General features: G+C 41.7%; 1 protein-coding gene across 2 annotated transcripts in view; it reads left to right on the forward strand.

The window, feature by feature from the left end:
• Positions 1–21,186, forward strand: part of spns2 (SPNS lysolipid transporter 2, sphingosine-1-phosphate) — a 136,116-nt gene that overhangs the window by 74,081 nt on the left and 40,849 nt on the right. For both annotated transcript variants that reach the window (XM_014195820.3, XM_014195819.3), the window contains exons 4-5: positions 12,244–12,395; positions 20,557–20,623. In XM_014195820.3, the coding sequence (XP_014051295.1) occupies positions 12,244–12,395; positions 20,557–20,623 (219 nt within the window). The remainder of the gene's footprint in view (positions 1–12,243; positions 12,396–20,556; positions 20,624–21,186) is intronic.

Raw genomic sequence — 21,186 nt, forward strand, 5'->3', positions numbered from 1 at the left:
CCTCTCACTTTGCCTCTCTCTCTCCCTTTCCCGCCCCCTCTATCTTTCTCCCCTCTCTCGCTCTCTCAGAAAATGGAAGTTAAAATTGGTATTAGGCAATCGCCTAAAATAAGCACCTGACTAAGAGAGAGAGAAAGAACGAGAGTCACTACAGTATTATATAGCAGACAGAGTCGAGTGCATCATGGAGCATCAGAGGATAAGGCCAGCAGGCCATGTGGTCTGATTCCTCTTTGGTTTGGCCTCATGCTATGTGTTGTGGGGGGTTTAACCTCTAGCTGATTTGGGGAGGGGAAGAGGGGCTTCTTCCATCAGATATACGGGTCTTATTCAGCTGACTGTGTGTGTGTGCGTGCGTGCATGTACATCTGTGGAGTATTAATTTGTATATGTGTACCTTTGTCGTTGTCCATGTGTATGAGTTGAGGTCAGGACTGTGGATGTATATCTAGGCCCTACGTGTGCTCCAGGGTTTTCAGATCCAGAGATCCAGTGATATGAGTCTTAATTAGAGCGCTAGTTCGGCCCAGAGCTGTTAACAGTGGAGAGGAATGACAGCTTAGGTATGTTTGTCCTAGGTTGATGGCCCCATGGGGCCACAGTCTGACTACACTAATCTCATGTGTAGCCCTGCTCCATGGAGCTGCAATGGCCGCCAGCTGCCCCTGGGGGAATACAGCCTGGCTCTCTCTGCTCTCTGCTGTCACTGCTAAGGCTGAGCTGACAGGAAAAGCCAGCCACCATCACCCATTGGCCCATCTCCCTCTGACACATCATGCCATAAAGGCCATCCCTGATGAGGTGATCAGGCGGTTTCTACAGCTCACACACACACACACACACACACACACACACACACACACACACACACACACACACACACACACACACACACACACACACACACACACCCTTCATCTCCACACTTCCCCTCCCTCCCTCATCATATTTATCTCCAGAGATGTCCCCTAATCTGTCAATCAAACTGAACCACAGTGGTCTGTTACGTAACAGCCTCCAGTGCAGCGACCACGAGATACAACATTAATACCACTCACAACTGATGCTAATCATTAGCCATTTATAAACCCACTCTGGGCATTTTGGATGTATTTATTTTGGGGAAGCTTTTTAACCAAAATTACATTTGGAATGTATATAAGTGGAAATAGTCAGTTTGAGCTGACTAGAGCTGACATAGTCTCAAAAGCCCAATTTATAGTCCACAGTCACAGAGCCGTGATAGTCTGCCGGACCGTTTTGACATATGTAGGCGTCTCTGCTTATAGTAGCTTTCCCTGATTAATTGTGTGTGCTGTCCGCTGCCATAGAAAGCATGACTGTGAGGTGTTTCCCAATTATTATCGTCAAAGGATTACTTCTAGGATGACTTCAAATTAGACAGCATGTTAATGTTCCTCGTTAGATCATTTATTAATTAACAAAGTCTTGTCATTAGAGGGATTCTCTCTTTCAAATCCAACCTAATCCCTTTACTGCCTCTGACAGGAAACCAAAAAGCCTAAATGTCTCAGGGTGCTGCGAGCGACGCCAATTATGCACATGTTTTAGCATGCTGGTATTACAGAAATTCATCTTTATTTTTCATTTGGTCCCAGAGCAAGAGGATTTGTTATTTTTTACATTTCATTCCGTTTTGATCTCATAAACCTAGACTGGCGGACAGAATGCAAGGATAAGTGTTGATGTTGTTGTTTGTGCTGCTGCTGCAATGGCTGCCTCATTTAAACCAAGGGGCACTCATGGTCTAGTAACCACACACAAAAACAATATCAGGATAATTATCCACTACTAAATTACATGCCCTTAAAGGGATATTTTGTCTACTTCCCCAGAGTCAGATGAACTCGTGGATACCATTTTTATGTCTCTGCATTCAGTTTGAAGGAAGTTGCTATCTCGTGTAGACTTCCAGTACTTGCGCTAACACTAGTTTGAATTGGCTCACAAAACGAAGTCTAACTTCCTTCATACTGCATGCAGAGACATAAAAATGGTTTCCACAAGTTCAGAAGTTTCCCTTTAAGAAGAGGAGAAAATAGCTCTGCTGTACAGTGATTCATTTCAAAACAACACTGCATACTGTAACAGTCCAACAGATAACAATGATGTAACCATAGTCATAATTCATTCAAAACAACACTGCATGTGGCTACTGTTACAGTCCAATGCATAAGAACGGGACTGTCATTTTAGTCATAGTTAATTCAAAATCAAACTAATAAGACACGGTGCAGACCAGTAGGAGAGGAAACAATCATTTAGGGCAGCAGAGTAAACACATATTATTCACAACAGCACCAAGATTCATGAATAGCACAACCATTACTTGGAAGTGAGTGAGCGGATGCCTCCCCTGTGTCACAGCACATCAGTGTATATACTGTTTATACCTTGTACTCGGGTATTTTGAAATACCGACGGTTTGATTTTCAATACTGTTAAAAAGAAGGAACAAATATTTTGTAATTTGGGGAGGTTGGGGGCTCCCTCGCCTCACGGAGGCTGCGGGGGTGCATTCGACCCCACTGCTTATAAGTTAAGTATAACTATGAAATATCTAAGATGTGTTCTAAATTATATCCAGCTCAGAGCTCCAGCTATGCATTTGGTTTGCTAACTTGCTAGCTAACATGCTGACCAAACCGCTCGCGTCGTGTGCATGTGTTATTCAATCATTGCACCCACACCGCTCCTGTGCGTAAACGAGCGTATGTGTTTTGCCAGGTACTAAAATAGAACTTGGTTCTTCTTGTGAAGCTTGATGCCCTGCAAGTCCCACCTCTCACTTCTCTTCATTGGTTTTTAGGAGCATATACCCACGTGCTATCTCCTCATTGGTTTTTAGGAGCATATACCCACGTGCTATCTCCTCATTGGTTTTTAGGAGCATATACAGTTGAAGTCCGAAGTTTACGTAGACTTAGGTTGGAGTCATTAAAACTTGTTTTTCAACCATTACACACATTTTTTGTTAATAACTATAGTTTTGGCAAGTCGGTTAGGACATCTATTTTGTGCATGACACAAGTAATTTTTCCAACAATTGTTTACAGACAGATTATTTCACTTATAATTCACTGTATCACAATTCCAGTGGGTCAGAAGTTGACATAGACTAAGTTGACTGTGCCTTTAAACAGCTTGGAAAATTCCAGAAAATGATGTCATGGTTTTAGAAGCTTCTGATAGGCTAATTGACCTCATTTGAGTCAATTGGAGGTGTACCTGTGGATGTATTTCAAGGCCTACCTTCAAACTCAGTGCCTCTTTGCTTGACATCATGGGAAAATCAAAAGAAATAAGCCAAGACCTCAGAAAAATAATTGTAGACCTTCACAAGTCTGGTTAATCCTTGGGAGCAATTTCTAAATGCCTGAAGGTACCACGTTCATCTGTACAAACAATAGTACACAAGTATAAACACCATGGGACCACGCAGCTGTCATACCGCTCAGGAAGGAGACGCGTTCTGTCTCCTAGAGATGAACTTACTTTGGTGTGAAAAGTGCAAATCAATCCCAGAACAACAGCACAGGACCTTGTGAAGATGCTGGAGGAAACGGGTAGAAAAGTATCTATATCCACAGTAAAACGAGCCCTATATCGACATAATCTGAAAGGCCACTCAGGAGGAAGGAACCACAGCTCCAAAACCGCCATAAAAAAGCCAGACTACGGTTTGCACATGGGGACAAAGATCGTACTATTTGGAGAAATGTCCTCTGGTCTGATGAAACAAAAATAGAACTGTTTGGCCATAATGAGCATAGTTATGTTTTGAGGAAAAAGGGGGAGGCTTGCAAGCCGAAGAACAACATCCCAACCGTGAAGCACGGGGGTGGCAGCATCATGTTGTGGGGGTGCTTTACTGCAGGAGGGTCTGGTGCACTTCACAAAATAGATGGCTTCATGAGGAAGGAAAATTATGTGGATATATTGAAGCAGCATCTCAAGCAATCAGTCAGGAAGTTAAAGCTTGGTCGCAAATGGGTCTTCCAAATGGACAATGACCCGAAGCATACTTCCAAAGTTGTGGCAAAATGGCTTAAGGACAACAAAGTCAAGGTATTGGAGTGGCCATCACAAAGCCCCAACCTCAATCGTATAGAAAATTTGTGGGCAGAACTGAAAAAGTGTGTGCGAGCAAGGATGCCTACAAACCTGACTCAGTTACACCAGCTCTGTCAGGAGGAGTGAGACAATTCACCCAACTTATTGTGGGAAGCTTGTCGAAGGCTACCTGAAACGTTTTACCCAAGTTAAATTTAACAATTTAAAGGCAATGCCACCAAATACTAATTGAGTGTATGTAAACTTCTGACCCACTGGGAATGTGATGAAAGAAATAAAAACAGAAAATAGATCATTCTCTCTACTATTCTTCTGACATTTCACATTCTTAAAATAATGTGGTTGTCCTAACTAGGATTAAATGTCAGGAATTGTGAAAACTGAGTTTAAATGTATTTGGCTAAGGTGTATGTAAACTTCAGACTTCAACTGTACTCACGTGGGTGATTGAAAGATGAACTGAGGTCCACACTCCAGTCCAGTTGGTAGTAGTAATGCACCTTAAAGTTGATTGCCAACCACCATATAAAGTCCAAAGAAGAAGAAGCCTGAAGGAGGAGAGATTACTAGAAACAAACTCGGTTTACCCTTTTATCTGTGGATTAATTGTCAGAGTAGAGGACCTTGTGCATTTCAGGTAAAATAACAACCCAATGTTTATACCCCATGACAAATTAGCTAGCAACAGCAAGCTCGCTAGCTAAATTGCCATAAATGTTTAATGCTTTTCGAGCTGTCCCCAAATTAATACAGTTTGTTCAGAGTTTGTTTTGATATTTCAACCTGCGTGTCCTGATCGTGTCTGGTGTGGGTGGACAAAATCTACATGCACGCGTGCGTTCTGGTCAGCATGTAAGTGGCTAGATATCAAGATCAAGCTTCTTGCTTATAAATATATATACTTTCTTTTGAAATAGCACCCCTTGTGTGCACATTCGGTAATTCCGTATACACTGGGATGGTACAGAAACGGCAGTGGTATAAAGTACTTAAGTAAAAATACTTGACACCCAAAGTACTCGTTACATTTTGAATGCTTAGCAGGACAGACAGGAAAATGGTCCAATTCACGCACGTATCAACAGAACATTCCTGGTCATCCCTACTGCCTCTGATCTGGTGGACTCACTAAACCCACATGCTGTGTTTGTAAATGATGTTGGCGTGTGCCTCTGGCTATCCGTAAATTAAATAAATAAGAAATTGGTGCCGTCTGGTTTGAATTTAAAATTATTTATACTTTTACTCTTACTTTTGAGTATATTTTAGTAATTACATTTAGTTTTGATACTTAAGTATATTTTAAACCAAATACTTTTAGAATTGTACTCAAGTAGAATTTTACTGGGTGACTGAGAAACGGTATGATAATCTGGATACCACTCAACCCTAGCATATTTCATCGCTGACATGATGTTTTGTGCTGTGTATGCTCCATATTATGTGTGTATGCATGTGTGTGTGTGTATTGTGTGCATTCCAAAGCTTGTGTGTGTGAATATGTGTGTGTGTGAATATGTGTGTGTGCGCTTGACCCCGTGCTGTGGCTTGTCATCCACCTGGATCAGAGTGTGACAGCAGGGTTTTACCCCGCTATCCCTTGCTCACTGCCTTTTATTAATCCCTGCACAGAGCTCACTACAGAGGGCAACCCCCCGACACACACACACACACACACACACACACACACACACACACACATGCAGGAACGTACACATACATGCAGGATCGCACACACACACAGGCACACACGCACACAGGCACAAACACACACACGTGACACACACACTAATGCCTCCTCGGGATATCAGTTATAGATGCAGAGAGAGAGAGAGAGAGAGAGAGAGAGAGAGCGAGAGAGAGAATCTTCTGTTACATTAGATAAGGGTCATAAAAACAGTAATAACAAGATACAACTCAGCCACATAGGATAACCCTGCGTGTGCCAGTCTGTTCACATTCCCATCATGTAGGCCTAATTCCCTACAACCCACTGGGAATTACGTAACAGGACAAGAAGTCCTGTTGTTTTTTCTGGGAATAACAGTCAATGTTAAAACTGGGTAACACTTTACTGTAGGTGTTCTTATGCATGCATTCATTAAGCCATTATTGCATCTATATACCACATAACATTTGTCATAAGCTGTCATACGTAGTTTGAAATAGTTATGAGTCACTGTATGGGATGTTATTAAACCGTTTATAATGGGTGTTCAAAATGGCTGTTCATCCTGTTGTCACATGCTCTAATGTCAACTGTTAATTACAACGGCTATTATTTTAGTCTTCTTGGAGAATATTTTCTTCTTCTTGAACTGCACTGTTGGTTAAGGGCTTGTAAGTAAGCATTTCACGGTAAAGTCAACACTTATTGTATTCGGCGCATGTGACAAATAACATTTGATTTGATATTACACAGTCTGTATGACAACTTATGTCATATGTTATTACATGCTGCATAAGAGTCTTACATACTAGGTGTTATAACATGGTCTTATGTTATTTACCAACCTCTGTGTCATGGAATGATGGGCATCATAACCATGTCATATGCCCTTATAGAGTGTGCACAGACACCTTAAGTAGAGTGACAATTTGATGAATTATAAAATGGTTATGAATGTGCTTATACCACAGGATTAGTTGAGAGTATCACAAAACTTTGCCATTCACAGTATCTCCAAGAAACATGGGCAAATGGGAGCACAGATGTACTTTGGATTTGTATTGATTTAAGGACACATAATACCAACAACTTGCTAAGAAAACACATCATTTTTTTAACGAACCAGACAACAAAATCAACATTGCTGGGGCACAACAAGATCTGTGACAGCTGTAGAAAAAGGGAAGCTATGCAGTAACAATGACAGCTATGTTATGAAATCAGGTAAAAGTAGCTAGTTGATGTTGCATTTGCAACATTTCATTGGCCCACTGATGGTTAGCTATCTAGCTAACAATCTGCTTGTGCTAGCTAGCTAACTTCACTAGCAACAGGTAGAATAAAAAAAAAATGTACTCAGTAGCGTATTAAAGGTCCAATCCGCTTTTATCTCAATATAAAATCATTTCTGGGTAATAATTATGTACCTTTTTAATATAAGGATCAAAAAGAGCAATTTCTCAAGCAACAATTTTGCTAGGACTGTCTGGGAGTGGTCTGAGTGGGGAGGGAAAAACTGAAAACTACAGTAGTTGTTATTGGGAGGACAGACAGATTTGGAACTCTCTTTTCTGGTATATTAACAAATGTACCACCTGGTGATGTCACCAGCTAGACCAAAACTCCATCCCACCAAAATAGGGTTGAAATTTCACAGAGGGCTTTTCAAACAGCTCTTACACTAAAAGGGCATTATTACTAAAAGTATTATCCAACCTCATAGTGTGGAAATATACATAAAACAGGAAAATCACATTTGGGACTGCACAGGGCCTTAGTTCTGATCGATAAGTGCTTTTTGAGGTCAGTTCGGTTTCGGTTCAATTATTAAAAAATAATCACGGTTTGCGATTTCGGTTTTTCGAAATTGACATTGGTCAATTAGTTGTTTTAAAAATAGGAAAATAACCAAAATGTCAGTTAATTGCTCAGTACTACTGGGCCTATAACATCCTCTTTCACTTGCACTTTAAATGCAATTACCTTTTCATCTTAAAGCTGCAATATGTAACTTTTTTGGGCAACCTGACCAGATTCACATAGAAATAGAAATAATAGATATGTCATCTCATTGAAAGCAAGGCTAAGGCCTTGCTGTGGCAGAACAACAGATTTTTAACTTGTCAGCTCAGGGATTCGATCCAGCAAACTTTTGGTTACTGGCCCAATGCTCTTACCCGCCAGGCTACCTGCCCTCCCTGTTCTATGTGCGCAACTTCTATGCTTCCCGTTCTTAAGTTTTGTTTTTGCATATTTTACTTTCGGTTTTGTACACCAGCTTCAAAAAGCTGAAAATAAAATATTTTTGGTTACGGAAAATGTGGTTTGGATGGTAGAATGATTCTCTACACTATACTTGCTTGTTTTGTCACATAAACAAACTATTCGAATTTTAGCAACCAGGAAATGGCGGAGCGATTTGTGCATAGTGCACCTTTTAATACATGTTATTTAACTCAAACTAACTAATATTATTATCCATGTTATTTGCTTTAGCTAGCTAGGTTTCCACATGATGAGCTGACATCTCATCTCTTCTACCATCTTATATTAATCGTAACCCTTCTTCCAATTTCAGCCATATGATTCCCTGGCACAAGAACTCTCAATAACGTTTCATTTGATCTCCAAACTGTTAAGGAAATTTCAGCTATATGATTTGCTGACGCAAATGGACAGTTTGCCCATTCAATGAAAAGTTATTGAGCGCTCTTGTGTCAGCGAATCATATCGCTGAAATCAGAAGAAGAAAGGTGGGACTTACCAACATAACAACACAGAGGCGAAAAGTCCACGTGATTGCAAACAAATAGAACATTGATAATGTTATTTAGATTGAGTTAAACAATGTGATACAAAAGTAATTAAGTATATGTGAAAGATAATGTATTGTGTGATATGCTGCAAAGTAAGCTTTATAATTCAGAATTCCTCCTTTAGGTGGCAAACTAGCTAGCTATGCATCGACGAGGGCACTGCTTGTGCTGCCATGCCACTACGGTGTGAATGGCTAACTAACTACTCTCAAGTATACCGTCAAACAAAACACATTGTTTGGACTGTGTAGAGCATGCCTCTCCAATCAATCAAAATTCAATCAAATGTATTTTTATATAGCCCTTCGTACATCAGCTGATATCTCAAAGTGCTGTACAGAAACCCAGCCTAAAACCCCAAACAGCAAGCAAAGCATGTGAAAGAAGCACGGTGGCTAGGAAAAACTCCCTAGGAAAAACTCCCTAGAAAGGCAAAAAACCTAGGAAGAAACCTAGAGAGGAACCAGGCTATGAGGGGTGGCCAGTCCTCTTCTGGCTGTGCAGGGTGGATATTATAACAGAACATGGTCAAAATGTTAAAATGTTCATAAATGACCAGCATGGTCAAATAATAATAATCATAGTAGTTGTCGAGGGTGCAACAAGCACGTCCGGTGAACAGGTCAGGGTTCCATAGCCGCAGGCAGAACAGTTGAAACTGGAGCAGCAGCACGGCCAGGTGGACTGGGGACAGCAAGGAGTCATCATACCAGGTAGTCCTGAGGCATGGTCCTGGGGCTCAGGTCCTCCGAGAGAAAGACAGAAAGAGAGAATTAGAGAGAGCATATTTAAATTCACACAGGACACCGGATAAGACAAGAGAAATACTCCAGATGTAACAGACTGACCCTAGCCCCCCGACACATAAACTACTGCAGCATAAATACTGGAGGCTGAGACAGGAGGGATCAGAAGACACTGTGGCCCCATCCGATGATACCCCCGGACAGGGCCAAACAGGCAGGATATAACCCCACCCACTTTGCCAAAGCACAGCCCCCACACCACTAGAGGGATGTCTCCAACCACCAACTTACCGTCCTAAGACAAGGCCGAGTTCCTAGTTACCTGCCTAACTAGCTAGCTAATTAGATAACTACCTACCCCTTTTTTGTATAATATAGCTGCTGTCTTTGTTACTGTAGCATGCACATCTTACTTTTTTCACAGCTGTCACAAATCCTGTTGTGCCCCAGCAACGTTGATTTAGTTGTGTAAACTTATTTTTGCTTCCATTTCGTTTCAACATGTTTGTATTTTCTTGGCAAGTTGTTGGTATTATAATGTGTAATTTTTCAAATTAAACAAATCGTACATCTGTGCTCCAATTTTCCCATGTTTCTTGGTGATCCTTTGAATGGTAAGGTTTTGTGATACTTTCAACTCATCCCGTGGTATAACTGTTTTATAACATCTGAAATGAATGTCACTTTACTTCAGGTGTCTGTGCACTCTAAAAGAGCATATGACATGGTTGTGGAGCTCATCATTCCATTCATTGTAATAATGTGACACAGGTTAGTAAGTGACCATGTTATAACATCTGGTATGTACTCTTATGTAGCATGTAATAACATGTGACATAAGTTGTAATGCAGACTGTATAATAGTACTTGTAATTAACCATTGACATTAGAGCATGTGAACAGACATTTTTAACACATAACCGGTTTTATAACATTTAATGCCAAACTACTTATGACAGCTGATGACAAATTTTATGTGTTTTATAGATGTTATAAAGGCTTTATGAATCCAATGCCTGCATAATGTCACCTACAGTAAAGTCTTTCTGAAAACTGTCAAGTATGGAGAGAGAGAGAAGAATAAGTGCTAATGGAATGTGGGTGTATAACGTAGGGCACGATGCTATAGTCCTCTTTTATCAAGCGTAAAAAGAACGTCCTCCACCCCTTCCCTCCTTTTACCCCCTCACGCTTGCTGACATTTCTGGTATTTTCTTCTCCTTTGCTGTGTACTGTACTTAGATGCATTATTTGACAGAAATAACAGCATTACCCGTCTGATAATAGCTTTCTTTTCTTGATATTTATATCTTGAGTTGTGGTTCTTGTTGCTAGGCTGATTCCAGTATTGGGGCAGAAAAGCCTCCAGTCAGTCAGTGTAAAGATATCGCAGTCGGTGACATTTCACAGGTGCTGGTCTTGACATCATTGACAGGATGTGCGAGCAGATTTGACTGGCTTAATAGAGGACACAATAACAAGAGAGACAGACAGGGTAGACAGGCTGTGCCAAGTGGACTGATGCTTTCACAGCATGTCTCTGTGTCAGAATACTGACAGGCACCGGAGCGCTCCGCAGAAAGTGGGACCAAATTTGAAATTTCTGATAAAACACGGTCTCTCCCCAATCCATTGTCACCCCAACCCATTTTTCTCTCACTCTCTTTCTCTCTCCCTGCATTTCTCTCTCCCTGCATTTTTTTCTCTCTTTCCATTTCTATCCATAATTGTCTCTTTATCCACCTCTCTCTCTCTCTCTCTCTCCTTCTACACCCATCCCCCTCTCCCTCCTCTCTCTTTCCCCCTCTCCTCTTCTCCCTCTTTCTCCAATCTTTTCTCTCCACGCTGCATCAGACACTAATCTCATCATCTGGGATCCCCTCTGAGCGTATTCTCCCATCACCAGTGTTAATAACCATACTATACCCATACATCCCCTCTTAGTGGACCCACTATGAGTAGATAGGGAGGATAAAGCAAGGATAAAATGTGTGAGTGAAAAATAAAGAGAGAGAGAGCGAGTGAGACAGAGAGAAGGATAGAGTGTCATAGGAATTATATGAATGTCTCTCAGGGGAGATAGTCTGTGTTGGATGACTCTTATTTCTATCATGGAGCATCACTAAAGGATGTGACTACAGGAACATTTTTAACAACTTGTCAGATGGCTATTTATATCAACGTTTTAATCCAGGTTGTTTAGAAGGAAAGGGAGGGTGTCATTCTGTCTTCCTGTCTCTGCCTACTATAAAACAGCTAACCGAGGGCAAAGGTTAGCTCCCACATTTTAGTGACCCTGAAAAATAGCACAGGTGTCTTTCTAATTTAATATAATTTTGGCTCAGTGTCGGTACCTTTTAAAGGAACTCAGGGTTGTTCCAGAGCCTCTAAAGCCCATATCACCACCCTCTATATCTTGTTGATGTTCTCTTTGTTTGGTAGGCGTGATTTTAACAGCAACACGGACAGATTTATGAACATGCTACACTGCTGAGTAAGCATTCAGGGGGGAAAAGGGAAGTGTGGAAGAGAGGAACAAATCTATTTGACGACAACATGGAGGAAGCTGTGTTCTTCTGTGATGTGAATCTGAGTGGTTTTCTTCTGTGACTAAAATGTTTTATTTTCCTTTAAAAAAAATGAGTAGCATAACATGACACAGCACATAACAACATAAGAAATTAAAAGAAAGATATGTTGCATTGTCAGAAACAGTACACTGGATAGGTGCAGTGAAAGGTGTTTCACAAGGTCAGCCATACTATTAGCGTACCCCCGAGTAAATTATGGTTAAGGCACATTGAAGCCCAAAACGTCATGTTATCTCCAGGTCCATGTTCCGTTATAAAGCAACATCTGTGTATAGATAGATCTGTATATCTTTCCTTAACCTCGTACTGCTCTCTTCGCTCTGCAGTATTACTGGCTGTTCGTCCTGTCCCGAGGCCTGGTGGGGATAGGTGAATCCAGCTACTCCTCCATCTCTCCTACAATCATCGGAGACCTCTTCACCAATAATAGCCGAACCATGATGCTCTCAGTCTTCTACCTGGCTATCCCCCTGGGAAGGTAAGTGGTCCCTTAGAACACGCCCCCCCTCCCCCCTCCCCCCCAAACATAAGATTATGGTCACAATATGGAAATAATAACATCTCTATGGCCTCACCTGTCACAGGAAATGGAGGTGAATGGTGATAGTGATGTAGAATATGTCAGTTGGGCATTGTCTTTTCCCCCTTCTTTGAATTCCAATGCATGCTGAATATCAATAGCTGAGCTCTCTGAGACAGACAGTCAGCTTGCAGACATTTAGGGGAAAGGAATCGAGGAGAGGAGAGAAAGGCATGGCAAATAGAATTTGACTGAAAGTTTATCGGTGAAATCATCCTTTCTCTCTGAAGGTCAGCAGACATCCCCATCTAGCCAGTCTGCCTCTTTGTGTCTGTCTCTACCCACCCAGACAGACACAAAACCCACCCAGGCAAACAAGGGAAGAAATAGAAGAGATAGATCTAAATAAAGAAGAGATTATGAAATAGCTGAGAGACGTTCTCAGAGGGGAATGGACGGAGGGAGTCTTTTTTTTAGATAGTAAGGGGTATTAAGCACAAAGCTCTGGCCTTTTCAGTTCATTCAGTTGGAAAACGGAGAGGAGGAAGAAAACAAACAAAGCAGCGGAGTGCTAAAAAATGAATGTGGTCCCGGTCGGTGGAAGGATGGATGGATGTGGTGCAGAGCAGAGCGGCACCCTGGGTTTAGGCTTATTTACTGTGGAGAGTCCCCACAGTGCACTGCTTCAGAGCCTCTGCTAGGGATGCGGCTGAATGATGCGGCAGCACACTGTTTTGTTCCCATCTCACACAGAAGCAGCTACAGTCAGACACACAGAGAGACGCTATGTGAATGAGAAACACACTGCAGTCTCACAGAGCCACACAGAGCCAGGCCATTACTAGGCTATCTCTGGCTGTAGTCCTTTCAATCATTTTACTTTTGTCCATCTGAAGCATTACCTACATCGCCCTATTAGTTCATATGATGTGTCAATGAACCTGCATTTTAAGATAGATACAAATGTAGCTAACATAATACCACTACTATATAATGTTTGGTTTGTTCTGCATCAACATTTCATAGGAAAAGTTCCCAGTTGCTAAACTTGCTCTGTCATTGAAGTGCTTGAAAGAGAAACCAGCAAATGCCAGCAACACTATCAGCCTTTATTATGGAAATTCCAATATGACATTACATGCAGTCAACTAATAGTATCGATGGCAGATTGAATGCAGTTGGAGAGACAGACAGGAAAGAACATAAATGTTTCCTCTGAGGAGTTCTGGTATGCTGAGCCTTTTGATATCGCTCGGCAACAGAAACAATAGGAGGTGAAAGAGTTGGGCCTCAGTAAAGAGCCCACAAACATCCTATAGCACTCTCCCCCTGATTGTTTATCTTTACCAGGGTTGTTGTGACCGTTTCCAGGAAGTGACCTCGAGGTTTACAGGAAATGGGTTCACCCCTCAGTAAAACCCCTCAAGTTAACCATAATAACCTAATCTATAAACTTGGCCTATGAAGAGTATAGGGATGCGTCCCAAATGGCACCCTATTCCCTATATAGTGTACTTCTTTTGACCAGAGCATAGGGTGCCATTAGTGACGAAACCTGGGTGTCCTACCCTACCTCCCCAGAGCTAGAGGGGTGATTAGTATTTTTCATGCCTGTATGAGTTTTAGTGGTGGTGTTGAACTTTCCAAACACTCTCTGGGTGGACTCTGATAAAATGATCTAGCTAGCAGTCACTCAGTGGAAATAAAATGTACTGAGCCTGTTCCACTGTTATTTCTGGAGCACTAATCAGTTTAGCACAACAATGTAGACTGTTTCCCCCCCTAGTCCCCGTCCTGTCCCTCTGTGCACCTATGTTTGCGTGAGTCTACACAACCTCCAGACAGAGAGGCCCATTGAATCTCTCATAACCTTTTGAAAGCCTAATATGCTGATAAGAACCCCATTGTATGGCCTTGTTGGCTGCTCTAGACCATCCATCAATCTATCCCTCCTAATGGTCTTAATCGTCAACACACGGTCTCCTGTCCGGCCCATGGTCCTGTGGTACACTACAGACAGACAGGCTGGCCCGGCTGGCCCAAGGAGCTCTGGGAACACAGGAAGTAGAAAGTGTGCGTGACATGGAATGTTGGGTCGGGGGGAAACGCCCAAGTCAAGGAACCTGATACAGTAGAAAGATGGCGGATGCCCAATTCTGGTTTTATGGGACGAGCGGGGTACCAAAATGTCCAGACCAGTATAAACTTAGACTTCCCACACTTCCAACAAGACAGCAATAGGTGGACCACTGTTCAAACATAGTTGATATTGATATCAGATATTGACAACAAGGGGACATCCTTATTTCATCAGTAACCCATCATCCTTAGGCCTAAATTTACTTTTTTTCAAAGCTGGAGAAATGGAGACAAAATGGTCTAACATGGACATCTGAAGGGGTAATCCACTTCAGCTAATCAGGATCCTATTGGCTGTTTTATCAGATAATCTCCCCATCTAAACCTGTCAATCAGAACAGCCCTGTCTGGCCCTCATTGATTATCTTCCCTCTCTATACCCTCTGGGCTCTATTTTATCAAACCTAATGCAATGGTAAATCTAAGCGCTGACAGAAACGCTATAGGTTTTGTTGGTGTAACAGAAATATTTTAGCTATTTTCACAGCTGTTATTATGAGCGCAAAATCTGGCGGTGGCGTGAAAGGTCTGGGTTTTGATGAATAAGCAAGTTGTAGGTGTGACGAGGGCTTGGCCTCTAACTACCCAATCAAGGTGTTCCATGGCTTAATACTGCATGCGTTTGTCTCAAGTTCTGTAGGTTATTGACAATCTTTGTGTTGTCATCAATATTTTTGTGCTAGTCCATTGTGGATTGATACTACAGTTTATTAAATAGCATAGGCTACAGTAACGAGTGATAGCAACAGTAAAAAAAATAAACATTCTGAGTTTGCTCAGTATGTTTGGAGTGTTGACAGTCAACATTGTTGTAGTTAGCTTTAAGGCCTTTACGCATTGCACTTCTCCTTGAAAAAAATATATTAGACTCCTGTGAAATGTATTGTATGTGTGAGGCACGTTCTCAATAAGCAAGATTTAACCTAGGCCTAATGTTGATATGGCGTTATAGGACTGACAAATTTGAATAGCCGATGTTAACCGTCTTTGTTAACCGGACAAGAAGCGCTCTTTGGAAATGGGAATGATACAAGCCGAAATGGAGTATGCACTGCAGGTAGGCCTATGTGAATTGTGAATAATGCAAAAAGCATGTCTGCAAAAGCCACAAGAGTAGACCATTTTGTAACATTTTATGGATAGGCTACTTGGCTAATGCATGGCCAGGATAAGAAAGACACCAGACGCATTGCTGTAGAACCAGCTTTCGTGATAGTAAGGTATGGGTAGCTTACTATAAGGGCTTGTTTTTAAATCAAATGAAATGGAAAACAAGCAATTGTTACAGGAAAATAACTGAAATATTTCTACAGTAAATACAAGTGTCACTTGATTATCTCATCTCTCTTTCCATGATAGGCATATAGCCTACAATATAATAACAGGAGATGGCTAAAATAATGTACAGCATACATAGATAACAAGAGGATGTCCGCTCACTGTTTTGCTGCTGCCAAACTTGATCTTTTAAGATTTATTTCAAAGCGGTCTCACAAGCCAAGCCCTTTATCGATAGTCTTGACTACTTTGCAAATGCATTGGGCATGACAGAAAAAACAGCAATTGAGAGGAGGGGATGCTGTGCCTGATTTTTTTACCAAATGAAACGAAGATAGTTTTTTTTTATGTTTCTAGATTTCTAAATAGGTTTACGGGCACAAAAAGCATATCTCTCTTGTTTGACATTGGATTGGCTGCGCTTCCGTTTCCATCCGATAACCAACCGTGTTACCACTAAGACCAACTTTCGGGTGGTCATAAATATCCCAACCAGCGCATACTGAAATTGGTACCTCAGATATTTGTCACCCCTCCCACCTCAGCGCAAGCAAACTCCTATAAAAGAAGTAAATTACCAATCCTGGTGCAAGGGTTTGACAATAGAAGAGCGCCAGCTTTAACAGGTCGAAATTGCAAACAAGCGTGCTTTTGACAATTGCGCTGGCTTAACGGCAGCCGAAAATTGAGCCCTCTGTCTTTGTCCTTGAAATACGGTGATGTTATCTGCTACTGAAGGGATTAGTTTGGCGTGTGTGCATGCACATATCTGCTATTGAAGGGTTTAGCTCGGGAATAGAGGGGGTTTGATGTAATCTAATCTGATCTAGGGTCAATTCCTTCAGAACATGTGGTTATGGTTAATATTCTACTGTGGAACAGATAGAACAGGCAGAACACCTCCTGTCTGATGACATGTGTCGATCAAATCAATGAAGTAAATACATTCTTCAGGTGGGATCACACATTCTTCTGGTGAAGTGCTGACTAATGAAAGATAAATTCAGTCAGACAACTTTACTTAACTGTCATTGTATTGACATGTACTGTATGTTAAAGAAGCACACCCTTCTTTGAAAAACACACCTAGAATAATGACCGATGCAGAAACCAGACTGGACTCTGATAGCATTGATAAATAGAGTGACAAAGGTGTGACTGAGTGAATAATAGCATGTAGTTAGTATTATCTGTCTGTGTGTTGTGTAGTAATGACAACTTCAGAGACACAAGGCATCATGAGAAATTGGCTGCTTGTTATCCAGACAGAAATGTAAGCACACAACCGCACGCACGCACGTACGCACTCACACACTCACACACACACAGTGACAGATTGACAGACAAGCAGCTACTGGAGCTTTGATCAGTGACAGCATCATATCCTGTCCACATCAAGGACCCAAACCCAATCTAACACTACACACTCATTAAGCTTCTTAACAGAGAATAAACATGATATACAGAGGCTGAGAGTGAAACAAAAGACAACAGAGCTTTAGGTCACTTAGTGACAGTATCCAACAGTCTGATTCTGATTCATCAGTTCTGAATGTATTCATACCACAAGAAGAATGTTTCCTTTCCACCCAGTATGTGAGTGTGTCTCACGTGGAAGACAAATGCAGACATCCTGATGACTCAGAAGTGAGGACAGCCATCCTGACAGAGGTGTCCTAGAGGGACCATAGACAGTTCAGACATACCAGCAGAGTACAACTCTCTACACAGATGGGTTGCCTCCCGCAATGTACCAATGTTCTGGCTTACACGTCTGTATGTAAACAACGTCAGTTTGGCGTAGAGGAAAAGGCGGAGTTGGGATACCCAGCTTTCCTACATCACTGCCTTATCAGCTTGTTGAGCTAGCTTAAACATCCCCTGGACATTTTAAGCCCCTCCTACCCAAACTTGTAATTTGTTGGGGGAGTTGTCTGTCTGGAGAGGACCCTCCCCGTGATGTTGTTTTTTCTCCTTTTTCGAAGTTAGAAAGAGTGTCCGTCATTAATCCCAGACGTAGTCACTGCAGTTGCCTATGTCTATATTTTCGAGACTGCTTCCCCACTGCTGACGTCTCAGAGAGAGAGACAGAGTCAGACAGAAAAAGAGAATCAGACAGACAGTCAGACAGAGAGACAGTCATACACACTATGGGAACAAAATGGTTGATTCAATGTACAATTGTAAGGCAAAAAGCTGCAATAGAGTTGTGAGTTTGCTCAACAAAAATGTTGTGTTAAAATTGTGTTGTGCAAACTCACAATCCTATTGCAGCTGGTTGCCCTATATTGAATCAACGTGCAGTACCAGTCAAAAGTTTGGACACACCTACTCATTCAAGGGTTTTTGTTTGTTTACTATTTTCTCCATTGTAGAATAATAGTGAAGACATCAAAACTAGGAAATAACACATCATGTAGTAACCAAAAAAGTGTTAAACAAATCAAAATATATTTTAGATTCTTCAAAGTAGCCACCCTTTGCCTTGACAGCTTTAAACACCCAGGTCATCTGATGCAGCACTCCATCACTCTCCTTCTTGGTCCAATAGCCATTGCACAGCCTGGAGGTGTGTTGGGTCATTGTCCTGTTGAAAAACAAATGATAGACCCGCTAAGCGCACACCTGATGGGATGGTGTATCGCTGCAGAATGCTGTGGTAGCCATGCTGGTTAAGTGTGCCTAGAATTCTAAATGAATCACTGGCAGTTTCACTAGCAAAGCACCCCCAAACCATCACACCTCCCCCATGCTTCACGGTGGGAACCACACATGTGGAGTTCATCTGTTCACCTACTCAGCGTCGCACAAAGACACGGCAGTTGGATCCAAAAATCTAAAATTTGGACTCGTCAGACCAAAAGACAGATTTCCACTAATGTCCATTGCTCGTGTTTCTTGGCCAAAGCAAGTCTCTTCTTCTTATTGGTGTCCTTTTGTAGTGGTTTCTTTGCAGCAATTCGACCATGAAGGCCTGATTCACGTAGTCGCCTCTGAACAGTTGATGTTGAGATGTGTGTGTTACTTGAACTCTGTGAAGTATTTATTCTGGCTGCAATTTCTGAGGCTGGTAACTCTAATTAACTTATCCTCTGCAGCAGAGGTAACTCTGGGTCTTCCTTTCCGGTGGCGGTCCTCATGAGAGCCAGATTCTTTATAGTGCTTGATGATTTTTGCGACTGCACTTGAAGAAACGTTCAAAGTTCTTGAAATGTTCAGCATTGACTGACCTTCATGTCTTAAAGTAATGATGGACTGTCATTTCTCTTTGCTTATTTGAGCTGTTCTTGCCATAATATGGACTTGGTCTTTTACCAAATAGGGCTATCTTCTGTATACCACCCCTACCTTGTCACAACACAACTGATTGGCTCAAATGCATTAAGAAGGAAAGAAATTCAACAAATGAACTCTTAACAAGGCACACTTGTTAATTGAAATGCATTTCAGGTGACTACCTCATGAAGCTGGTTGAGAGAATGCCAAGAGTTTGCGAAGCTGTCATCAAGGCAAAGGGTGGCTACTTTGAAGAATCTCAAATATTAAATATTTTTGGATTTGTTTAACACTTTTTTGGTTACTACATGATTCCATATGTAATATTTCATAGTTTCAATGTATTCACTATTATTCTACAATGTAGAAAATAGTAAAAATAAAGAAACACACTTGAATGAGTAGGTGTCTCCAAACTTTTGACTGGTACTGTACATATATATTTTTTACAGTGCAGAGAGACATAGTCAGACAGAGAGACATAGTCAGACAGAGAGACATAGTCAGACAGGAAGTCAGACACTTCCCCACTCAGACAGCCTCTCACCACGTCATGGGGCTGAGGTCATCATCCCAACATGGGGGCTTGTTAATAATTTACCTCCGGCAAGTCAACAGACAGCAGCCAAAACAGATAACAATGCCAGGAAAAGTAGGGAAAAAGTGTATCAGGACGAGTACGTGGTATGACATTTCATCATTGGGATTAATCAAGTATCTTTGAATGTGTGTGTGTGTGCTGTGCTCCTTCTGAAACTCATTCCTATTTGAATTCTCTCTCTCTCTCTCTCCTCTCGCTCTGTGTGTCTGTAAGGGGGGTTTAACTGGCGGCAGAGAAGTCATACTCAGGAGAGAAATAACTGTGTTTCCAACGGCGCAGTTTATTACAAAAAAAACCACCGGAAAACATCATTTAAAAAATCAATGGGTAAACATAACCCGACGCACACCAGTACAGACGTACACAAACACTTACAATAAACAATCTCCGACATGGACATGAGGGGAAACAGAGGGTTAAATACACAACATGTAATTGATGGGATTGGAACCAGGTGTGAAGGAAGACGAGACAAAACCAATAGAAAATGAAAAATGTATCAGTGTTGGCTAGAAGGTCGGTGACATCGACCGCCGGACACCGCCCGAACAAGGAGAGGGACCGACTTCGGTGGAAGTCGTGACAGTGTCTGCTATCAAGTGCAAGGGCGATCTATCTGTCTACCTTAGTGGGTCATTCTGGAGTAAATCGTGAATTCCTATGACTCTACTCAGCCGTTTTGTTAGAGACTGTGATCAAAAATCTAAGAAAGAAAAGGTCAATTGAATGCTATAGTGTAGATTGGTTGGTTTTATTGTATTGTTCTTATTCTTTATCCAGGCAGAAATGTCTAACCTATTGTCTCCTTCTCTTTGTTTCCTCCAGCGGGCTAGGCTACATCCTGGGCTCCAGTGCAAAGGAGGCTGCAGGAGACTGGCACTGGGCATTGAGGGTAAGACCACCATCATCACCTCATCCTTGCATGCTGACCACACCGCTCGCATTGCAAAATAAATGTACACATACATGTTATTCAATCATTGCACTGCTCGCGTGCGTGCGTCAACGAGTGTCTGCTTATCTAGGCGCTAAAATAGAACTTGGTTCTATTTGTGATGCTTGACGTGCTGCAAGTCCCGCCTCTCCCATCTCCTCATTGGTTTTTAGGAGCATATACCCACGTGGGTGATTGAAAGATGAACTGAGGTCCACACTCCAGACCAGTTGGTAGTGGTAATGCACCTTAAAGTTGGTTGCCAACCACCATATAAAGTCCGAAGAAGAAGAAGAAGCCTGAAGGAGGAGAGATTACTAGAAACAAACTCAGTTTACCCTTTTATCTATGGATTGATTGTCGGAGTAGAGGACCTTGTGCATTTCAGGTAAAATAACAACCCAATGTTTATATCCCAGGACAAATTAGCTTGCAAAAGCAAGCTAGCTAGCTGAATTGCCATACATGTTTAGTGCTTTTCGACTTGTCCCCAAATTAATATAGTTGGTTCAGAGTTCGTT

The sequence above is a fragment of the Salmo salar genome, chromosome 04, assembly GCF_965601325.2.
Source record: "Salmo salar chromosome 04, fSalSal1, whole genome shotgun sequence".
Classification (NCBI taxonomy): Eukaryota; Metazoa; Chordata; class Actinopteri; order Salmoniformes; family Salmonidae; genus Salmo; species Salmo salar.